The sequence below is a fragment of the Symphodus melops genome (genome assembly GCF_947650265.1).
Source record: "Symphodus melops genome assembly, chromosome: 13".
Taxonomy (NCBI): domain Eukaryota; kingdom Metazoa; phylum Chordata; class Actinopteri; order Labriformes; family Labridae; genus Symphodus; species Symphodus melops.
The window spans coordinates 12327306-12349721 of NC_136703.1; the positions used below are offsets into that span (position 1 = coordinate 12327306).

General features: G+C 45.4%; 1 protein-coding gene across 2 annotated transcripts in view; it reads right to left on the reverse strand.

The window, feature by feature from the left end:
• Positions 1–1990: 1990 nt before the first annotated feature.
• samd11 (sterile alpha motif domain containing 11) overlaps positions 1991–22416 on the reverse strand; it is a 48953-nt gene continuing 28527 nt past the window's right edge. Inside the window, exons 5-13 of one of the 2 annotated variants that reach the window (XM_079359236.1) lie at positions 22290–22382; positions 17524–17688; positions 12485–12638; positions 7581–7696; positions 7139–7217; positions 6026–6810; positions 4880–5013; positions 3878–3988; positions 1991–3628 (exon numbers count right to left, since the gene is read on the reverse strand). In XM_079359236.1, the coding sequence (XP_079215362.1) occupies positions 3344–3628; positions 3878–3988; positions 4880–5013; positions 6026–6810; positions 7139–7217; positions 7581–7696; positions 12485–12638; positions 17524–17688; positions 22290–22382 (1922 nt within the window). In that variant the 3' untranslated portion in view covers positions 1991–3343. The remainder of the gene's footprint in view (positions 3629–3877; positions 3989–4879; positions 5014–6025; positions 6811–7138; positions 7218–7580; positions 7697–12484; positions 12639–17523; positions 17689–22289; positions 22383–22416) is intronic. The other variant, XM_079359237.1, reaches the window with a different exon arrangement.

Sequence of the window (22416 nt, forward strand, 5' to 3'; positions counted from 1 at the left end):
GTCATGGCAGCAGTCCCTGAACACCGAAAGTAAGACAGGCCGTCAAGCTGAAGGAGTCCTATCGGGCGTTGCTAGCGCATAGGACTCTGGAGGCAGCTTACAGGCATCGGCAGGCCAGGCATGCTGCAGCCCGGGGTGTTGTGGAGGCAAAAACTCGGGTCTGGGAGGAGTTCGGGGAGACCATGAAGGAGGACTTTTGGTCGGCCTCGAGGAAATTCTGGCAAACCGTCCGTCGCCTCAGGAGGGGGAAGCAGTACTTCAAAAACACTGTTTACAGTGCAGGTGGGGAGCTGCTGACTTCAACTGGGGATGTAGTCGGACAGTGGAAGAAATACTTCGAGGATCTCCTCAATCCCACTGTCACGTCTTCCGCTGAGGAAGCAGAGGCCAAGTTCTCAGAGGTGGACTTGTCCATCACCCAAGCCGAAGCCACCGAGGTGGTTGTCAAACTCCTTGGTGGCAAGGCTCCGGGGGTGGATGAGATTCGTCCTGAGTATTTTAAGTCTCTGGATGTGCAGGGGCTGTCATGGTTGACACGCCTCTGTAACATTGCGTGGAGGTCGGGGACAGTGCCTCTGGACTGGCAGACTGGGGTGGTGGTCCCTCTTTTCAAGAAGGGGGATTGGAGGGTGTGTTCCAACTACCGGGGAATCACACTCCTCAGCCTCCCTGGGAAAGTCTATTCCAGGGTGCTGGAGAGGAGGATGCGGCCGTTAGTCGAAGCTTGTATCCAAGCGGAACAATGCGATTTTCGTCCTGCCCGCGGAACACTGGACCAGCTCTACACTCCCAGCGGGTGCTTGAGGGTTCATGGGAGTTCGCCCAACCAGTCCACATGTGCTTTGTGGGTCTGGAGAAGGCCTTTGACCGTGTCCCTTGTGGCATCCTGTGGGGGGTGCTCCAAGAGTATGGGGTTCGGGGCCCTTGCTAAGGGCGGTCTAGTCCCTGTACGACCGGAGCTGGAGTCTGGTTCGCACTGGTGCTTGTTTGCCTCCGACAGGACTGCCCTTTGTCACCGGTTCTGTTCATTACTTTTATGGACAGAATTTCTAGGTGCAGCCAGGGGTCGGAGAGGGTCTGGTTCCGGGACCACGGGATCTCGTCTCTGCTTTTTGCGGATGATGTGGTCTTGTTGGCTCCATCGAACCCGGACCTTCAGCGCGCACTGGGGCGGTTTGCTACCGAATGTGAGGTGGCTTATGGTCATGACCGAAAGAACGAGATCCCCGGATACAAGCGGCTGAAATGGGCTTCCTCCGTAGGGTGGCTGGGCGCACCCTTAGAGATAAGGTGAGGAGCTCGGAGTAGAGCCGCTACTCCCCTTCACATGGAGAGGAGTCAGTTGAGGTGGTTCGGGCATCTGTTCCGGATGCCCCCTGGACGCCTTCCTTGGGAGGTGTTCCGGGCATGTCCCGCCAGGAGGAGGCCTCGGGGTTGACCCAGGACACGCTGGAGAGACTGTCTCTCTCGGCTGGCTTGGGAACGCCTCGGGTCCCACCGGAAGAGCTGGAGAAGGTGTCTGGGGCGAGGGAAGCCTGGGCTTCTCTGCTTAGACTGCTGCCCCCGCAACCCGGCTCCGGAAAAGCGGCAGAAAATGGATGGATGGACTTCTAGTCATCTGCAGTGAAAGCAGAACCTTCTGGTGCTGAGGGCCAGCCCAAAGTGAGGTGAAGTCCCAGTAGAGTGTGCAGCATACTGCGTCAGTGTAAACTCTGTAAAGGAGGCCGGTAAGAGTGAGTGGGGGGGGGGGGGGGGTGGAGGTTTATCCCCACCGTCAACAGAGGCCTTGGCCTGCGGCTGAACCTCACACTCTGACAGCTGGTGTTGACCTGAACTGTGCCCTCGATGGGTCATCTCCCCTCCACACAAACACACATCATCAGGAGACCACATACGCCTCTCTGCACGTTTTTACACAAATGCCACAAACCCTTGAGTGGTGAAAGGCTAAAATTTTGTTTTTTTTGACACAGACACAAAAGAGACAAAGGAATTTCATCAGGCTTTATTTCACCTGTTTGGTGAATAGAAAAATAGGATGACGACAAAACCTTTGAAGGGAAATCTAGACCATTTTTAATTAATTGCTTGCGTGGTTTGAAAACAAAAAACTAAATTTAAAACATTTGTATTAAGAGCTTTGTCTTTCTTCTCCCTGCAACCAAAAGAACAAACCCAAAGTAAAAGCATCTTTGGAATCCAGTTTCAGGGTAATTATAATACATATCATAATCTGCTTTATCTTCTACATCAAAAGTCCTATAAATATTTTTTTCGTCATTTATATGCTGAAGTAGCATTCAAGATTGGAGCGTTTAATATTACACTTTTAAAAAAATGGCAGAACCGAAGAGTATTAACAAAAGTACCATCAAAGTTCAGCAAGTCACATTTTTCAGTAAAGAAAACGTTATTCGTGCAACTACAATAAACAAATAGTAAAAGTACCACATATGTAACCTTCAGAATATTTTCATCTTGAGCATGATTCTGTACAATTTTGCATGGTTTTCCTACCTCCCACAGTAGTTAAGCGTACAATGACAAAAGCCATACACCCCATAGTGGCCATTAAGGCTATATTGTTTCGCTATCACTTTAAAGTCAGTAACTGATGCGTCACCTCAAACAGTCCATCAAGTGAGGCACTAGCCTAGCATTTAGGACTAGTCTTTATCTGAGATCTTGATGCAAAAAGTAGCAGACACATTGTGAAACCCGGGTTCAATTCCACACATCCGGTCATCTTTGGTATTAGGATAGTGGAATGCATAGTTGCAGTGATAAGAGGGAGCTGGTAAGATCTGATGCTCAGCATATGCTTCATCTCCAGCCTCTAAATAGACAGCTTCACCATGCTGTTTGGCCTCGGTTAGCAAGAGAAGAAAGGAACGAAAAGGGGGGAGAAGCGTTTTTCAATCCTGGGTTGTACAGGGCTTGTGGTGAGAGCAGTCCGAGAAAGAAAGTGGGTAAGCAGAGCTTCCACCAGCCCAGGAAGGAAGAGTTTCCGCTAGAGTCTGCCTTGCAAGAATGTCACATTTGTGGCAGGGCTTTGCTCCTTTTTTTTGGCAGTCTGTCTGTGACCAGCTGTCTCCTTTTTCTCTTCCTTCCTCTCCTTTCCTACCCAGTTTGTATGGATTCTGCACGACAACAGTAATTGCAGTTAAATTCAGACACTGATTGGTTTGTCTGATACTGTCTTTATCTCCAAGTTGTCCTTTCTCCAGTCCAATATTGTCCCATTGGTTCATTGTGAAGGTCCCACAGGGAGGCAAGTCTGGAAATGGGGCTCTTAGACTCTGGTTGGTTTGAGGAATGTCTGTCCTCCTTGCTTCTTCCAGCCCTACGAAGGAGTTTTAGCCTCGTATCTTCCAACCCCTGTGGGGCCGTTACCGTTTTCCTGTCTTGGGGATGAGCATCCTGGGGTAGGCCTGCGGTAAGGAGAGGAGCTGCTGCTGGTGGAGTTGGGTCTTTGAGGCAGGGACACAGAGAGGGGCAGAGGGGTGTCAGATGGTGTAGACAAGGGGTCCCGTTCCCGTTCTTGGGTACGTAGCGCAGCAGAAGGAGGAAACGGGAACGCCAGTGGGAATCCAGTCATGTAGAAAAGCCTGCCAACGCGTCGTGCCACCTGAAGACACGAGAAGAGATCACATGACTGTCAGTACAGCCTGCTGAGGACTGAATAATGGACTACTACTGTGTACTGTTTAAAAACAGAGAAGAAGAGAGGCTTTGGTCTGAGGGGCTGGCTACTTTAAGGGAATCGTCTATACTACACTAACAGTTTGTCTTGGGCCTCCAAACAGAAACACACATTCAAACACACAAGTCCTTTCGCTCACACACAAACACACGAGCAGGTCTGTGGTGTGTGTACCTGTGAGCGGATCTTGAGCGCAGGCCCCAGTTTAAGTCCCATGGTGTTAAGCAGGTGCTCCTCAGTGAGCAGTGGTAAGGTCTCTCCATCGATGGCCTGCTCCTGAAACACCTGGCGGAGACACAGCCGCTTCAGCCACAGCCCCAACATACACACACAAGAACACACTCGACACAACTACACGTTCACACACAACCTATCCTCTCCTTTTCAAATACCCCTAATTTAAGGTGGGAAAGTAAAAAATGAGCCGTCTACTAGAGAAAATACTCTTTTTGCCAAATGTACATTAGCTAATATTGGTTACTGTCCAAACTGCTCTGTAATGTCAAAGCTGACTGGTCTCTGTAAAAGATGACAAACTCCACAGCCTTGTTTCATGCTCTCGCATGGCAATAAGAGGGGAATTACTACTGAGAAGAGTTAAAGAATGTATTCACTTGACTTGGCTGACTGAGACAATTAAAGTTTCAGCTAAATATTACTAATCCATTTAGCATGGAACAAGAATTGGATTTTGTCTCCCCACAGATCTCTCAAATTTTAGGAGAGATTCTTCACAGCACAGCCAGAATGATTTCAGAAGCAAGCAGCTTCAAATACTGCTTAAGTGTTGTCCTAAAAACAGAGACACCTTTTGTTCGGTTTAGTTTTTTTTATTATGGATTGCTATGGCAATGCTGGATATTATTTTTTTATTTAAATGGATATACAGACAAACTTCATACACACAGGTGTTCACCTACATGCATCACTAATTCGAAGCTCAAACACACCAAAACCACAAATATGCATTTTGGAAAACAATCATTCAACCATCCACACTCATTCACGATAAAGTATAGATATTCTATGCAGGTTGACTGCTTCTAACTTTAACCACAAGATACAAAAGTAGTCCTGCAGTATGTTCTGTCCATGTTAGTCTTATTCTTCTATGGTCAGTAGTCAGCCTGCCTCTGGCCTCATCCCCTCCTCTCTCTTTACTCCCTCTATCCTCACCTGTGTGTATTCAGCACATCCAGCCAGGCTGCTTATGAATCCACAAACGTCCTCCACACTCCACTTGCTGATGTCCTCCACAGAGTTTGCTGTGGCTGAGTCTTCCCCATCCATGAAAAGACCTCCCATTGAGCCTGAGAGAGCAGCAGTGGGTGAATTTCATGTTTAAAACTTATTGAGCCTATTCTTAGGAAAAAAACTTAAACCTGAGTGTATTCATAATAGAAAATGTTGCAAGTCCCTCCAAACTTTAAAGTTACATATACTGCTTTTAAAACGTTTAAATAAGTCTCATTACTTTCTTGCCAAAAATCAACTGATCCTCTATTTTAGCATGTCTATATACTCTATCATTACAGCCCTGCTCAGAACAGGCTGTTTCTGTACAGAATATCTATAGCTCTAAATCTAGGTGCGCTGTCTGACCTCTAAAAGGGCTTGAGTGGCTCAAGCTTTCGCGCACCGTGCCCTCTTGTTTATGGTGAGGAGGCAGACTGAGAGCACAGAAAAAACACCTAGCTGTGGGAGTGTCACCCACCTGTGGGAGGGAAAACTTGCCCTTTGTGATGTCACAAAGGGAAAATCTCCAACAACCTATTTCAGTATGCATTTTCTAAAGGGTGGAGAGGGCAAAATACGTGGAGGATGGACTTTTCTTACAAGTGGGGTTTTTAGACAGACTAGGGACATACTAGTGTTAAACCATGGCATAATATGTGATATTTAAAAATCATAATATGCTCATTATTGTGAACGACTGTCCTTTTACCTTCTAGATGATTAAACTATTTTATTGACAAGTTGCTTGTGGAAATTTAAAGAATAATGCAACTAATTCCAGGAGTATTTATTTTTTTATGCAGAAAGTACAAATGTTCAGATTGCAGCTGTTTTAAAATGAATGGCATGTGGTCTGTGTCTGTCACAATATGTATTAGAACAAATAACCCCTCCCTCTTTCTGCCCACGTGGCAGCGCTGCTTTGTGGTGAGTGTGAGGGTCAGACTGGGGTCAGAAGCAGGGCCCCTGACAGGGAAAGGTCTCCACACTGGAGACACGCATGCAGAGAGTGACACTAATGGGTTTCACATGTCGGCTTACAGCCTTGTGTGTGTATATACGTGTGCGTTTGTGTGTGTCTCTCACCGGTGTGGAAGTAGGGGTTGGTGTAAGGGAATCCAAAGGGCAGCGACTGAGCATGCAGAGCAGGCAGTGGTGGCATGAATGCAGGTGGCAGGTGGTACTTCACATCAGCTTTGCCCAGTCCAGTAGAGAAGAGGTGATGAGCAGGTGACTCTGTATCTCCTGAGCTACAAGGGGTGCTCAGTCTACCTGAGGCCTCTCCACTGTCCTTGGCACTATCACACACCCCCTTGCTGCGAGTCTCTTTCCCCAGTTCTCTCTCTCTGTCCCGGGGTTTATTGCTGGATGTGGCACAGACTCTGTCCTGCCTTCTCTCACACATTTCTGAGTCACTGTCTGAGTCCCTCATCTCTTCATCCTGCATCTCTCTGTCTCTGTCATTTACTCTGTCCACTCCTCCTGAGTGGTTCCCCACAAGGACTGGTGTCTTGGGGCCCCTGTGAAGGGCCTTCCTTGACTCAGCATCCTGCTCAGCAGTGGAGCTCTGTGCATGGTTATCTTTGGGTGTGGATGGGCTTCCTGCTTGCTGCTGCTGGTGGTTGAGGGTAAGAAGGGGTGTGGCAGCCCCATGGCGAAGCACCAGCATTGCATTCGAACGCCGGGCAAGTTCCTCACGGAGAGGATGGGATTCTGGGATATCGTGAAGGCTCCGCAGGGCCGGATGATCAGGTGGTAGGCCAGGAGGTAGCGCTCCCAGAGGGTTAGAGCCCAGGAGACGTTGCTGCTGCTGTCGCTGGTGGAGACTTTCCAACTCTTTCTGTCTCAGAAGCTCTGCTGATATCTCCAGTCTGAGTGGAGAAACACAGGGACTTCATTCAAATTGCCAATATTTTTACATTTAGAACACAATTTACAATCAGTCTAAAGCTGTCATTTAACACATGTAGCACACAGAAGGAGATTGTTGTTCAGAACTAAAAGATTTTTACTAGTTTGGGCAATAGGGGACACCTGGGTAGAGGGTGCAGGTGGAGCACTTTTCTGTCATTGTAAATGTTTTTGCTTCAAATAAAAAAAAAAAAAGTAAGCTACTATTGACATTTACATTTTAATATTGTTCCCTTTTAATGCCTGCTATAATTCCACATCTATTACATATAACAGTACAAAACATACCTTGCTAGATTCTGCTTTCTCAGCATTTCCTGATGACGAGCAAAGATCTCAGCTTGAGCTGGCTGGAGGAAACTATAACCTTTGATAGAAACAAGAAAAAAACAAACCTGTAAAGTAAACGGTGGCATGAAGCCCCTGAAAGGTTTTAAACTCGGTTAAGATTTGAAAAAGAGAAAAATGATCATTAGCAACCAACACTATACGTCTACATGCTTTATCTCTACAACAAACATTCCTTTCAAAGAATAATTCCATAACCAAAAACTAAAACCTCTAATTTGATCCCCGGTTCTGTCCGAGAAATGTCCTTAATTAACATCAATCAAATGGTTTGTTTATACATACAAGGTATACATGCATGCCAAGGATACTATATGCATACATTATGGTTCTGTGCATACTTATTTTTTTGGATTTAGCCTCATTATGATTGATGACTCACCAGGGGCCTGGCAAAGAGCTGAGGGTATGCCCAGGAAAGGAGGTCGCAGGTGGGGTCCTAAGGCAATGTGAGGGGCGGATGGAGGTGACAGTAGGGGTGGAGGGTGGGCAAGATCTCTGTTGATACAAACATAAAAATACAACATGTTTATATTGGATTTAACTGAATTCCTGAATTTGTAAATAAAAAATGAAAGCATCAAGTGTTAATAAATAGTGCATCCTCTAATAATTATTTTGTTTTCCTCTATATTTAAGGCATCCCAAGTCAGTCTTCATGTGTGTCACAGAGCTACACCAATGATGCAGTGTATTTTTATCAGTGGAGCTCCAGAGGCCCCTGTGTTGCCCCGGTGCCTCATCAGTCTTGTCACGCCGCAGCAAGCGCCGCTGGCCATCACTGTACCCTGGACTTCAGCCTTTCCTTCCCCTGCTGCCACACACAAACACACACACACACACACGCACACAGCTCTAGATCCACGCACATAATGAGGGCTGAATGCACAATGCCAGTGTGTCATGCTCCGACAGCTGGGGCGGCCCCTGCGTCTTGACCGGGGCCACGGGCTGAAGGACCTTCTAATTAACACTCATCCCTCCTCTCTTCTCTCTCTTTTTTTATGCCCCTCTCCCTGTTTCCCTTCCTCACCCCTCTCCCTCTCTAGGCTGTATTGAAAGCGGTGAAAAGATGGAGCGTCCCGCAACCTCTGATTGTGAAAAGGCCTCTCTATTATTGGCTTCGTCTTTTGTCCTCCTTGAGGGGGAGAGGTGCCTCTCACCTTTCTCCCCGTCTCTCTCTTCGTCTCGGGTTCTTATTCGTTTTTTCCCCCTTTGTGTATTTTTCTCTACTCTCTTCATCCCTCCATCTAGTTCTGCCTCTCTAACCGATTCATGCCTCCTCTTTCTTTGTAATTCCTTCAGATTCACTCACATTTATTTTTTCTCACTAATTAGCCTATGTCTCTCAATGTGTCCCGATGTACATGGGCACTTTCTTTTGTACATGGGCCCAGGGGCATGTTGTTGAAGGTTAAGATAAAAGTCTGTCAAAGGAGTGAGGTAACTGCACATTGACTTTTTAACATGTTAGTGCAAGGAGTGGATGATGTCAGCTGTTTCAAGGCCTTTCCTGAGCTCACTCTACAGCTTCCTAACTACACCTCTCCTATCTCCTGTCCCTCTCCTCTTGAGCTGCACTGTCACACCAACCAGAGCCCAGCTGTGTGACTGCCATTATACTAAAACACTAGCTGAAGAAAACAACAAAATCAAAATCAACAACGGGATGCCTGTAACCGCAAACATTGTTTTGCAAACGTGTTCAAATTAGCCAGCGCCTCCAAGTCTCCTGTCTCACTAAATGCTAGGGGAAATTGAGAGCGAGGAGATTGAAGGAGGTAGAGCACACATGCAGGAGCAGGAAGATTGGGGGGGGGGGGGGGTGAAGCAAGCTCTGAAAAGGTGGTGGCTGAAGAGTGAAAACCATTCATCGATCGCCTCCGCCGCTGAAATGTTAATGCTAATCGTATAACCGCTCTCTCCGGCGGTGCCTCGCGCTCCAGTGGCAGCTCCAATTAATCTTGGGTAAGGGCTGCGGCGCGTGACCCTGGTGCCGCGAGCCAGGGCCCCACTAGCCGCTGCTTATGTAATTACACCGCCCAGTGTGTAATCACCTGGCCTAATCCCTTGAGGCTAGCAATTAGCCTTGCGACGCGCAGTTCCACAAGGCTAGGCTAAGGCGCCCGCAAAACTCCAATTCAACCCCGCCAAAGCTCCCGCATGCTATACTCTCATGAACCCCCCTCCCCCTTTCTGATAGTCCTTCTCTTTCTTTCCTCTCATTGCACCGCCTACCCTTGCCTACCGTTAGCCCGCAGATGAATAACGTTCAATTAAAGCTGCATGACTGGGGCTGCCAGGCGTCTGCACCACCATAATTAGGCCTAATCACTGGGGGAGAGAGAGACAGAGAGGGACAGAGAGTGTCTGACACTCCCCTTCACTCCCTCCCTCCATCTCTCCTTCTATTCCTCTTTTTATACGAGGCAATTTTAAGGGAGGAGTGGCAGACATTAGTCGTTTTGCTCTTGGGTTGTGTGGTTGTCTTTCGATCCTATATGCATTTTGTTGGAAAAACCACATACTATAGAAAGAGATGAGACAGAAACAAACACCTAGTTTTTTTCACGTGACTTAAAATAGGCAAATTTATCAAATGCAAGGCGTTCTTATAATCAGACAAAACTATATCACTGTTATTTCTCTCAGTTTCTCTCTCTATCCGCCTGCAGTGAGGCCAGGGGCTCCAGGGGAATTCACTGGTGTGTGACGACCTGTCAGAGTGGCGACAGCGGTCCTGTCCCGCTGCAGCCTAGCCAGTTTGTGTTTTTATGCGCCTGTGCAAGAGTGTGTGTGTGTGTGTGTGTGTGTGTGTGTGTGTGTGTGTGTGAGAGCGCGAGAGAGACAGAGAGTGTGTGTATGTGTGTGTGTATGACAGGGCTGCCCTTAATGACGGGAGCGTGGGGGGATTAGGAGCGCCGCGCGGCCGCCCTCGGCTCCTTCTCTGCAGGAACACATTTACACAGGAAGCTCATTAAAATGGATGAGGCTCCCTCCTCGCTCGCTCGCTCTCTTTCTCCCTCCCTCCCCTTATCTCGCACTCTCTCGATCTCCTCACTCCCTATTTTGGTTCATCTCTCTCTCTCACTTCGTCCTCTCAGTCTCCTCTCTTTTGCCTCCTCTCTTCATCCCCATTTAAAGCTTCTATGTTTGCCCCCCCCCCCCCCCCCACACACACACACACACACACACCCACACCCCCATTTGCCTTGCAGATGCTTGGTGAGCTTAGTGCCATTTAAGGCCAGACAAATGGAGCGCCAGGCTCTAAGCCCATCGAGCGGCCCTAATGATTTGTTTTTAACAATGGGCCCTAATGGGCCCCAGATAATCAATGATGAGGGGTCGATGGAAAGGTGAGCCACAGAGAGAGTTAAAGAGAGAGAGAAGGAGAGCTTCTGTCACTATTCACGCTCTTAGCCTGTGTTTTACTCTTTCTCACAGATTATCTCAATTAAAACACATTCTACTCTTTACACTAATACTACTATTAGCTCTCAATTTTCACCCTTTCTCTTTTTTTCCAGCATTGGTTTTGGGGATTTCATTCCTTTATTTGATGGAACAGCAAAGTAGGAAATCAAGGAGAGAGAGTGAGGAAGGACATGCAGGAAAGGAGCCACAGGTCAGACTTGAGACTGGGTCGCCAACTTGGATGGCTATAGCTTCCATACATAGAACATGACCTCACCACTAGGCCATCTTTTGTCATTTCCTTTTTTTGCCTGGTTTTGTTTACTTGGCAGCATAATTTACTCACTTTTTGACTGATTTTGGCATTTAGACTTTTTTAGGACTGATAATGAGAAACAAAGCCTTGTATATAGTATTTGATTAAGATCTTACAAAATGTGTTGGAAGGGGAATCTGGAAGGAGGGATTGCAATATATAAACACAAAGATTGAGACCTGTAGCCAGAAAAATTTAAGCACCTAAATACTGGCTAAATAAAATCGTCTCAAATCAAAAGATTTGTTTAATTTTAAGGGGCCATGCCCAAAAGAGAACACGGCCCTGGATCAAGAGTTCTGTCACCGCCATAGTTGTTTTGTAACTTTTTCCCTTTATATTGTCATTTTACATATTTTTGTTTGGACACTGGCTCAATTGATGGCGATGACTGCGCAACATATTTTCCCGAACTATTTCTCTTTTGTTTCTTTCTATATATACACACACAGGGTAAAGTGGTGAGGACAAGGGGAGGGTGAGGCCTTCAGTACTACTGACCTAGTGTCGTTAGCTCTCCCTGGTCCAGTGTGGCTAATTACTGTCTGTGCTGTTGGAGAACAGCGGCAGCTCACTGACTACAATCAAGCTGCACAACTGGCCTCTCTCGAGCACACATATACCTTTACACACTCACAAATAAGCAGACATTCACAAAAACAAACCCAGATTCAATCCAGATAGATGAGCACACGTGAAAATCAGCAGCTCGAAAATAGAACAAACAAACACACACATGAACACTCAGGCCCTCCTCCTCACTTACACACACAATAAATACAGCCTCCCTGAGCTACACCACACAGCGCCTGGCCGCTCAGCTTCCTGCTTATATCCCCCCACCCCCTTCTCTGTCTCTCTCTCTCTCTCTCTCTCTCTCTCTCACACACGCACACACAAACACACAATCACACACACACCCTCCCCCTGCTGCCGCACCGCCGGCCCATTATCGATCCCCCGCCTCTCTCCGCGCCACATAAATAATCGACAAGCAATTACCCGCCCACTCCCGCTGCCCCCGGCTTTGTTTGGGAGGCGCAGGGGCCGGAGGGAGGGGGGGTATCCGGGATGCAGGCGTGCAGCTCCACAGTTGTAGCCGAGAGGTTATTGGATCCTTGGTTCAGTCATGTATGTGGAGATGCACATCCATCCACACACCCGTACAACTGTGCACAGAGGCACACTGAGGAAGCCATATATGAGATCAAATCTGACTAAGAAACTGAGATTAGGAAAAGTGTGGAAAGCATTTGTATGCATTTGTGTGTGTAGTAATGGTAAATGGACTTCAGCTTGTATAGCTTCTGGCCACTCAAAGTGCTTTTTACATCGCATGGCACATTCACACAACATTCATGCTGATGGTAGAAGCCCAACCTTCCAATTGAGATACGACCAACTCTCTAAGTGAGCCACAGCTGTGTGGACAGGGTTTTGGTTCGAGAAGCAAGCAATAGCTTTGCTGACAGAAATAATAACAATAATACATAGCACTTTTTTAAATACCCAAAGACTTGGATTGTAACAAACTGTCCACCCTTGTTTCTTACCTGTCGGTGTAATGTGCGTCCCGGTGCTGTGGCAGACCCTGCTTGCGTCTCTGGCTGGATGAAGAGGAGCTGCCCGCAGAGGGCAGGTGAGCTTCCAAGGCTGCTGGATTTCTTACTGCTGTAGCCAATGCCTCCTGTCGAGCACGCAGAAAGTCTGAAATTGGAGGTAAGGGACGAAGGAAGGAAAATGAGATAGAGATAATAATATTGAGTTGACAAGACAAATATGATAAATAATTGGGAATTAAATCAATCTTAAATGCTTCTAATACAACATTGAATATGGAAATGCTGGAAAGACTATTTGTAGAAATATTGTTTGAGTTTTTTTTAAACAAACAGTGACCTGAATTCTGGGGAGATGAAAGGAAGTTCACACATCAGGATGCTTTTACCCCTCTCTTGTTCTAAAACTACCTCCTTCCTCTATCTCTGGCTTGCCCTTTCTTTCCACCTTCTGCCCTCTGCCACTCGCCTCATCCCACTTCTTCACCTCTCCTCCCCTCCCTCTCCCCCTCTCCCAGCAGACCCTGTTCTCTCTTGCCGTCGTAGGAAAAGAGGCCTCATCATTATCAGCCAGGCCAGGCCACACCAGGAGACATGGCTTCTAATGAGAGAAAAATCCATCCAGCTCTCTTTCTCTCTCCTCTCTCTCCGCCGCGATCTATCTATCCCCTCTCTCTCTCTCCCTCCACTGCCTCCCCCTTTTTTAATTAGACATATCCCGCGGGAGCGAGGGGCCATTTCCGCCGCCAGTACGGGCGTGACGTGGGTTTGTGTGCGTCTGTGTGATTAAGGTGCTTGTATGTGCATGCCCCACAGTGCGTTTCTTTATTGTGTGTGTGTGTGTGTGTGTGTGTGTGTGTGTGTGTGTGTGTGTGTGTGTGTGTGTGTGTGTGTGTGTGTGTGTGTGTGTGTGTGTGTGTGTGTGTGCGTGTGCGTGTGCGTGTGCGTGTGCGTGTGCGTGTGCGCGCGCGTGTGTGCGCGCGCGCGCACTATAGCAGTTGGGCAGGCGCCGGGCAGGGGGCGGGAGGGGTGAAGCGACAGATATTAATGCAGCCTAGCTCCGGTGTATCGATCTGTTTGCTGCGCCAGGCCGCAGGGGACTCGGCTGGCGGCAGACAAGTGTGTGTGTGTGTGCGTGTGTATTTGTGTGTAGGTGGATTGGGGAAGAGGGGTGTGGGGGATTGTGAGAGATAAGGGAGGCATCAGAGGGCGCTGAAGCCCCAAAGCACACTCGCACATACACACGCACTTGCATACATGTTTTAGGAATGACAGGGTAGAAATTTGACCTCTGCAAGTTTCTTTCACCTCACTGTTAATTTTACAATATTGTGTCAGGTAAGGGAGAACACAAGCAATTTTATTAGTATGGTAGCTCTTAGCACTTCGAAAAAGAGTGGTAAAATTGCAGCTTCAAATATCCTCCAGCAGCCAAAAATCAAACACAGAGAACCTAACTTTAGGTTGATGACCTTAATAAGGGTCCATATTGTTTTAAAAGAGAATAAAATGCTGGAAACTACACGTCCCATAAAGCAATTCAACAGTGCCTTTGCTAGACTTGCACATGGACTGTAAGCAATTTCCCAGTTCCCCTGAGAGCTTTGTGTCTTTGATTCTGTTTTACCAGAGCAATAGACTTTACACAACTTTGAGTAGACTAAGTAAAATGTTGACTTGTTAATTGGTTAAGAAAAATAGAAGAAAAAAATCTGATTATTTTTCTTCATATCCACTGCAAAAACTGAAGATTTTGGTATCTAGGGTCCTAAATTGGCATGTTTAATGGGCTAAATTACGCTTTAATCCCGGATGATACCCAAGGAATAAAGCACTGGAAAAACATATGTATTACCTTCAGTTTCTATTATATTATTTATTTTTGTAAAGGTTCACTCAAAAACTGGGTTCAAGTCCCCTCCCCCCACCTCTCAAATTCTCTTTCATGTGAACTGAGATGAGCAGGGTCACCTGGGGCTCTGCCCTTCATTGTGTGTGTGTGTGTGTGTGTGTGTGTGTGTGTGTGTGTGTGTGTGTGTGTGTGTGTGTGTGTGTGTGTGTGTGTGTGTGTGTGTGTGTGTGTGTGTGTGTGTGTGTGTGTGTGTGTGTGTGTGTGTGTGTGTGTGTGTGTGTGTGTGTGTGTGTGTGTGTGTGTGTGTGTGTGTGTGTGTGTGTGTCTCTCTACAATATAGGTACTCAACTGCAGCATTTCCCCTTAAAACTCTTTGTGCAGCTGCTCAAATGCAAGGGAGTGTCACTCAAACTGCACATTAGAGACCTAATTGAGGACACACACACACACACACACACACACTCACTGAAGCACACCACACTCAAACACTCAATCTCTTCCACCTCTTCGTTATTTCGGGGGGCCCAGTTTACTCCTTGGACCTATCCCGCATATCCCTCTACTGTGCCATCCTTCTTTCTGCGTCCCTCGAGTTGGGCCCAAAACCCCTCAGTTAAGCTGGGTTCTCTCAGGGCAAGAATGCAGAGATGTGCTGCTCTGATACAGCATGGCCAGCCTCAAGGAATAGGCCGACTGGCATTTACATAAAAGACGACATATCTGCAAATGTGCACCCTACACCAGAAAATTAAGTTTCTTTTCTGGAGGGAAGAGGTTTTGTGAACAGCCTAATGTTTCAATTCTGACTAAACTGCAGGAGACAAAACAAAAGCACAACCCTTCCATGAGCCCCTCACTTTCATCTGGATGTCCACCCCCACCTCTCTTTTTCTGTTCTCTCCCTCACTCTGCTTTCATCATGTAAAGAAGGAGGGAAAGCCCTCCTGGCTATTTCTACACCCCCAACTCTCAACTTCCCTACTCTTCTTATGCCCATCAGGTCCAGAGAGAACCTCTCAAACAACACCTTGCACCTACACGCTCATACACACATCCACACTCAAGCACACAGAGTTCCTCCTCACCCCTGCCTCTTTCACGCACACACTTTAATTTTCTGTGCCCAACACTTCAAACACATGAAAGGATGCTCTGCCGGGACCAAGGCTAAAGGGAAAGTTGGCGGTGGGGGTATGGAAAGGAAGGCACTGAGGAAGGGGTTTTAAAAGCAGTGTCTGAAATGGAAGTGTATAGGAGAGATGATGGAGGGGATGTGGAGGGGGTCACAGAGGCCCCATCTGAGACCAGGTCAATGTCAAGGGGCTCTCCCCGAAGTGATTCATGTCAGCATCTCAACAGAACTAAACAGCCTGTCCCACCTACCAGATTGTTCGGAAAGTCTTAAAAAGCTCCAACGGCTACAATGAGAAAATGGGTTGTGATGGTAGAGTTATATTAAGTCTTCTGTTTAAACCTGTCACAGTCAGTGGACAGAGGGAGGAACTTGCCAGGTGTGAAAGAAAACAAACACTAGCAGTACCAAAGGCTTGGCAGTTCAGGTTGCGTGATGCCCATGGTTTATCGTCTGCTTTGAGGATCTGAGGCACAGATGCCAAACAGCCGATGTTAGCATACACATCACTATGAGGAAAATCTAAACCCGAAGTTGTGTTTCTGATCGAAGCTTTTGCTTTTCATTTCTATTCTTACTGCTGCTCCATCATTACATTTCCCCTGGTTTCTCTATATCTTACGTTTTGGAATGACGAATACAGACTACCGCCGCCTGCTGGCACGAAGAGCTATTTCCTCTCGCGCATGCGCAGAGCGTACGAGATTATTGGCCGTTGGCTGTAGTCTTTGCGGTGTGTTCGAGTGCAACTTTTTGGCCAAGACAAGAAGCGATATGAGGCGACGCCAGATGCGGCCTTCTTCGTTATTTGCCGTCTGCCTTGTGTGTCAGGACCTTAGGAAGAAGAGAAACCCTTACCTTTCCTACTTATGAAGAATGCACATATGCACGACACAATAATGGATAATGTTAAACTATCACATGATTTGGATTGTGGAATTGAAGAAATCTGTATCTGTATTGCACCAGAGCAACTGCCTCATGCCAGCAAAGCTTCGAGAAAAGGAAGCCAATGATTGTACTGCACCCTCGGCCAAAAAATCCACACACTGCACAGCCTTTTGCTTCAAATTCCTCTAAGACATGGGGAAACAGCAATTAAACTATTTATAGGCTTCGCCCCCCAGATTTGCAGCCAGCAATTAAAAATCATTACTTATCAAATAAAATAAAAGGAACTTGAACTACAATCTGGCAGAGGCATTGATTTGGTTTATGCCGCTGCAAAAGAGCTCATAAAAACTTGTAGGACTAAATTTTACTTTTCCAACGAAAATGCAAGAAAAAGGTGAACACTTAATGGCAGACACAGAAGTGAATATTGAGCCAATGCAAAATTTAAACCATGCAACTTCTCTTATTTTCCCATTTTGCTTATCAAACTACAATTTTCTAAAGCTAAAAGCAGTGGGTTATATGCGTCTGTAGAAAGAGAAAAAGTGGTGGTTTCCAGGGGGTTTGGAGATTTAAAGGGTTGGCAGGCGGCCAATGAGCTCATGGATCAATCGTGGCGTTGATGCATGCGACGGCTTGTGGGTGTTAACATTGGGTTGCCGAGGTGGTCAGAAATCACCCTGAGTGACACTTTGACACCGGGTGGGCAAGCACCGCAAATAGAAATGTCAGCTGTCTCCATGGTCGGATTTTACAATGGCAACAGTGTTACACCTTAACATGGCACCTTGAAAACAGAGCTACACTTCAAGGTTACAAAGTAGCTCTACATCTCACTGACATGGTGACAGGTGATGGAAAGGGGGATTTTTTTTACAGAAGCTTGTGAGGTACTTCACAAGTAAACTCAAAAGTAAATTTCAAGTTTCTATAAAGTAACTTTAAAGTTCCTCTTGTTCTTTCATCTGTCATTCTGGAGGAAAAGGAAATCAGTATTCTGAATTTAAAATGTGTGCTGAGGTATTGATGGAGAACTAATGATAACTAAGGTTAGACCAGATGTTAAAAAGCTAGTATGGTGACAGTGAGAATTGATCATTACACATACACATATATACTCCTGCATATCTAAAAATACAGAGCCTGTGGACTGACCGTGGCTGGGGAGACCCATACTGCTTGCCAGCTGGTAAAGCCGTTGTTGCTGCTCCTCATAGGATCCCTGCTCGCTGAGCGCTGACATCATGCGTCTGTAGTGCTCCTCAGGGCTCATGAGGCCGTGGCTGCCGCCTGCCTCAACCACAGGGCTTTGGGAGTTCTCTGATGAGAGAATGAAAGGGAAACATTGTCAGCATCCAACAATGCAGGGATAAATACTTATAATACAATAGTTATGATTTACATTTACCTGCGTGACACTCTTTGTTCTTAGGACTCCAAATTATTAAGCATATTAAGATTTCTTCATTTTAGTGAAGTGAAGTTTAGTAGGCCTACTCTTTATTATCATTTCAACCACATATAAGTTGAGAATGAGATGAAATGATGTAAACATAAACCACACATTTAAATTAAAAAAAACATATTTCAGGACATTTGTAACAGAGCACAGCTGCAGCTGTGCAAGGTATATTACCAATTTAACTCAAATAATTAAATCTACATGGGGCTAACTACTGCTGATTAAGAACCAGTCAACATGTTTGCCTTTACTTAATATTTAAATGTAAACTTCTTCTGAGGAGTCTGAGGTTTACCTTTTTGGTAGAAGGGACTATTTTTGTCCACATTTTGTAATATTTCCATAATAGGACAAGTTTGTTTTAAGAAGCAGAAAATACATTCTGCTAAGATTTTCATTTTACACAACAAAGTGTGCAACTGAACTGACAGGTCATCAAGAGTGGGACATGTGTTCTTTTAAAGTTAACTTTCATTGAGGAATTACTCTCCCAATAGTCCAGATCAGCAGGACAGGGTGAAAATAAAATCCAGGCACAATATGGGATTACCTTCAGCTCATAACAGTTTTGTTCTTTTTTTTCGTCTTCAAGATGAATTAAAAATGATTGTATTATATATAAAAGTTAGATCGCACATTTGCATACAAACCGAAGTTAACTAACAAAAACAGGAAGAAATAAGCTGGGAGAGTGAGAGAACGTAAATATGCAACAAGTGTTTCTTTGTACTTTCAATGTTCATATAGATTTACCATTTGGATTAATAGAATGTATCATTGCACAGTGTTAAGGAAACTGTCAGTTTCTCCATATCATACATATCTTTTACAATCACCCTTTCCCTTTTTTAGTGGTTCCTTATCTAGCCACTTCCTGGTTATTGCATTCTTGCTTCCTACTGATTTATCGTGTATATCTGCACTCTGACGTTCAGGAGTCCTTACATATCAGCCAGGAAACATGTAGACAGATCATCATCACTCATTAAAAAAATAACTAATGACAGGTAGAGCTGTACAAAGATACTCAGTCTGCTCCTGCATGTATTGTGGTGCATAAATAAGCTAAAAGCGGAACTATTGTTAAACTAAGATGGCATTTGTTTCGAAAGAAATAACAATAATTAATTTGATGTGCTGTGTCTTGTTTTCCTCTCTCTCAACACAGTCGTCTTAGGTTGGCGAGAAGCTGAACTTAAACCATGATTTTTCGGTCATTATTGAGAGTGAAGAAGTAATGGGTCACTTTTATTCTGTTCCCCCAAGGCCAGGTGTAAAAATCATGCGGATTCAATAAAAGAGGCTACAAATAAGAATGCTTGTGCCTTAATTCAAGACAAATCATGAACATTTGGAAGTCGTTTTTTGATCTATCTGTCTCTCATGTACCGTCCCTGACTCCGTTAAGGAAATGATCTGTCATGAACTTCAGTGCATGATCGATGCCTACACATGCTGCAAATGACACCAGGAGAGCTGTGGATATTTTTTATTAGTTTTAAGGTGTTTAAAAATCTCTCGTGGCTGAAACAAGAGGCTAATATTTAGTTTCTTTCTTAGTGAACTGTTTTTGCAATATGTATACCATTAATTTGTACTGCAGTGCTGTGTTTATGCTGTTTTAAGTTTGGAGGATAATGTGTGGAATTATGTTATAGCAGTCAGTTACCACACTTATCTCCTTGCTGACCTCCGCCCTCCCTCCCTCTGTCAATAGTAACATGATCTAAGGTAAGGGCGGTGGGGGATATGGGGAAGGTGGTTTGGGAGTTAGAGGAGGAAGAAAGAGGGTGAGGAGGAGGAGGGAGAGACAGAAAAAAGCTGGGGTTATTTTTACCACCTCCTTCTCATTGAAACCTGAGCCTGGCCCCGGGCAGGCGAGCAGGAGTGGCACTGAGGAGCGGAGGTGTTGCTGCTGGTGCTGGTGGGGGAGGGAGCAAGCATCTCGGTCTCCACCGCCAAGCTCCAGCTCATTCACCCAAGGTCCTTGAATGTATGTATGTGTGTGTGCAACTATTCTGTGCCTGTCTAAAGTTTTCTCAGTTTTTAAACACAGCTGGGGATGCCGACTTGGCAACAAAAAGAAAACAAACCTCATTTACACAGCATCCTCCAATCTCTCTAACTCCATCCAATGCTACACACTCCGTCTTGCACTCTGAATCTATTTTGTACATTTGCCATCAAGAGTTAGCTTCTGTTCAGAGGCAAGAAGATTTAACACAGACAGACATGCAGGTGCAGAGTAGGGTTTGGGTGCAGTTAAGATACAGGATCAAGTGTTTTTAAATGGCTTAATTAAATGCATCTCCCTGAACAGCAGGCTCTACGAAGAAACATACAGAAAATAAAAAACACACAAGCCCCATGTGCCTTAGAAAGGAAGCAAAGCCTTACTCCACAAACAGACACACAGATAAACACTCACACAAACCCACATCCACAAAAGCCCATACATCTTTCAGAAGCAGGGTTGTGTCCGAGTAAGACTTTAATGGCCAGAGATGGGTATACAAGAAGAGGCTCCAGGCTGGGCTCCTGTCAGCCAAAGGTCATACTGAGGGCAAAGGTCAAAACCAGGCTCAGGATGAGCTCTACAATCAATCTGACATCATAAAGAAGAAGACTTCTGCCTGTTAAAAGGGAAGTTTTTTCTTGCCACGCTATGACGGATTAAGCTGGGCTCTTATATAGCCATAAGTAAGGTCCTTTACCTGCTGCTAAACATAACGATGAGCATGGTGTTGTTACCTGCTCTTTCGTTAATGTTAACAGACAAAGAGTAAGGTCCTTTACCTGCTTTTGTAAAGTGTCTCAAGATAACACCTGTTATGAACTGACGCTATACAAATAAAGATTGATTGATAACACGTTTACACCAACGCCCACCCATCTATTTTCTGTTCGACAATCATATTTTGATGTTGAAATTAATCCGAGATTGCGTGCTGCAAATGTTTGTTTGGCAAGTGTGTTCTTCTAATCTGTATTTGTAGACGTGTGTGTGCGTGTATGCATGTTGTTCTGGTGTCTTCAGAGATGTGGTGAGCTGCCCTTGGTTTTGTGGTTTTTCCTACTGTATAATGCATCATTCAGGAAGTCTTTCTTAGAAGCCCAGAGGGAATGGCCCAGTAGCTTTGCCGGCTCCAGGCCTGGCGCCCAGTTTCACACTGCATGAAGTAGATATGAATAATAGAGGACAGCGACCGGATTGATGCGCAACAGAGCCGCATTGTCTTGCCAAGGTTTGCCTCCTAAAGGTCCATAATTTATGTTGTTCCTGTGTAATCTGGAGAAGATTATCAATAAAATGTGTGTGTATTAGCTGAAAATATGTTTAAATATCTTTTTGTTGAACTTTCTCTGTGAGCAGAGGCTATAACCTAAGGTATTATATAATTTAGATTATACTGTATATCATTAAATCCTCAGACAAAAAATGACCACTTCATTTTTTGTAGTGTAGAACTCATACACTTGTAAGCAAAATGGCGGACCTGTCAAGTATAATGTCATGGTACAATTGTGTGGTAAAGGCAAAGGAGACGGGGTCCTATAGAAGCCTTTGTCCACAGTCTTATTGCTCATGTGTCCTGGGCTACATTAAGGACCTCCCACTCTCCCTGTATAAAACAATCACGTGGAGCAGTCTAACAGATCTTTAACCTCTCATGCATTACTGATTTCAGATTTCTCACTGTCTGTCTGTCATGCACCATCCCTGACTCCATTTGGGACATGACCTGTCCTGTTTTTCAGCGCATCATCAATTCCTACACATGCTGTAAATGATACCAGGAGAGCTGAGCAACGCACATTTTTTTTTTAATGTAGTGCAGTTATGAGATACAATGCAGATGTGTGTTCATTGTGCCTATCTTGTCTTTTGTTTTCTAACTTTAAACGGCCTCTACTAATCTTTCAATTGAAAGATTCAAATAATCAAAAACGGAAATTCTGATAAACAGAAACTTAATTCTGCAACGACACAATCCGCTCTGCTGCTCGTGCAATGTGTCTGTGGTTGTTTGTCATCATCATTGGAGGCTTTTTCAAGTCTTATGAGATTGACTGAGGCTCTATATTTGCAGCTGAAGCAGGAAAGGGAGACCCCATCACAAGTGGTCGATGGGGACAAAATGTTGATGCAAAGTGTAAACGGCCATGTAGTGTTATCCTCTTGCTCTCCGATCACCCAGTATGGATGTTATTGCAAGGTATAAACAGGACTTCTGTCTGCATCTTTGAAATGTTGTGTATCTGTAGTCACAGCATCACAACTAACCCCACAAAAAACTACAATATTCTTTTTTCCATCTGCAGTTGTTATCGCTTCTCTTACACTATAACACTCAGTCATCTTGCGTCCCTTTCAAATAATTTCACCAATTCCCTCCCTGAAGATGCTGGTCTGCCACATCTAAAACATCTTAACACAAAATACAGCAAGAGTTATTACCTTTGGGGGACACACTGCGGGACTTCTTACTGTCAGAGGGACAATCGCTGCTGCTGTTGGGAGAGAAGCTCTTCCTCTTGCCTAGAAGGTCATCTGTGAACACAAAGGAAGAGGGACAAACAGTGAG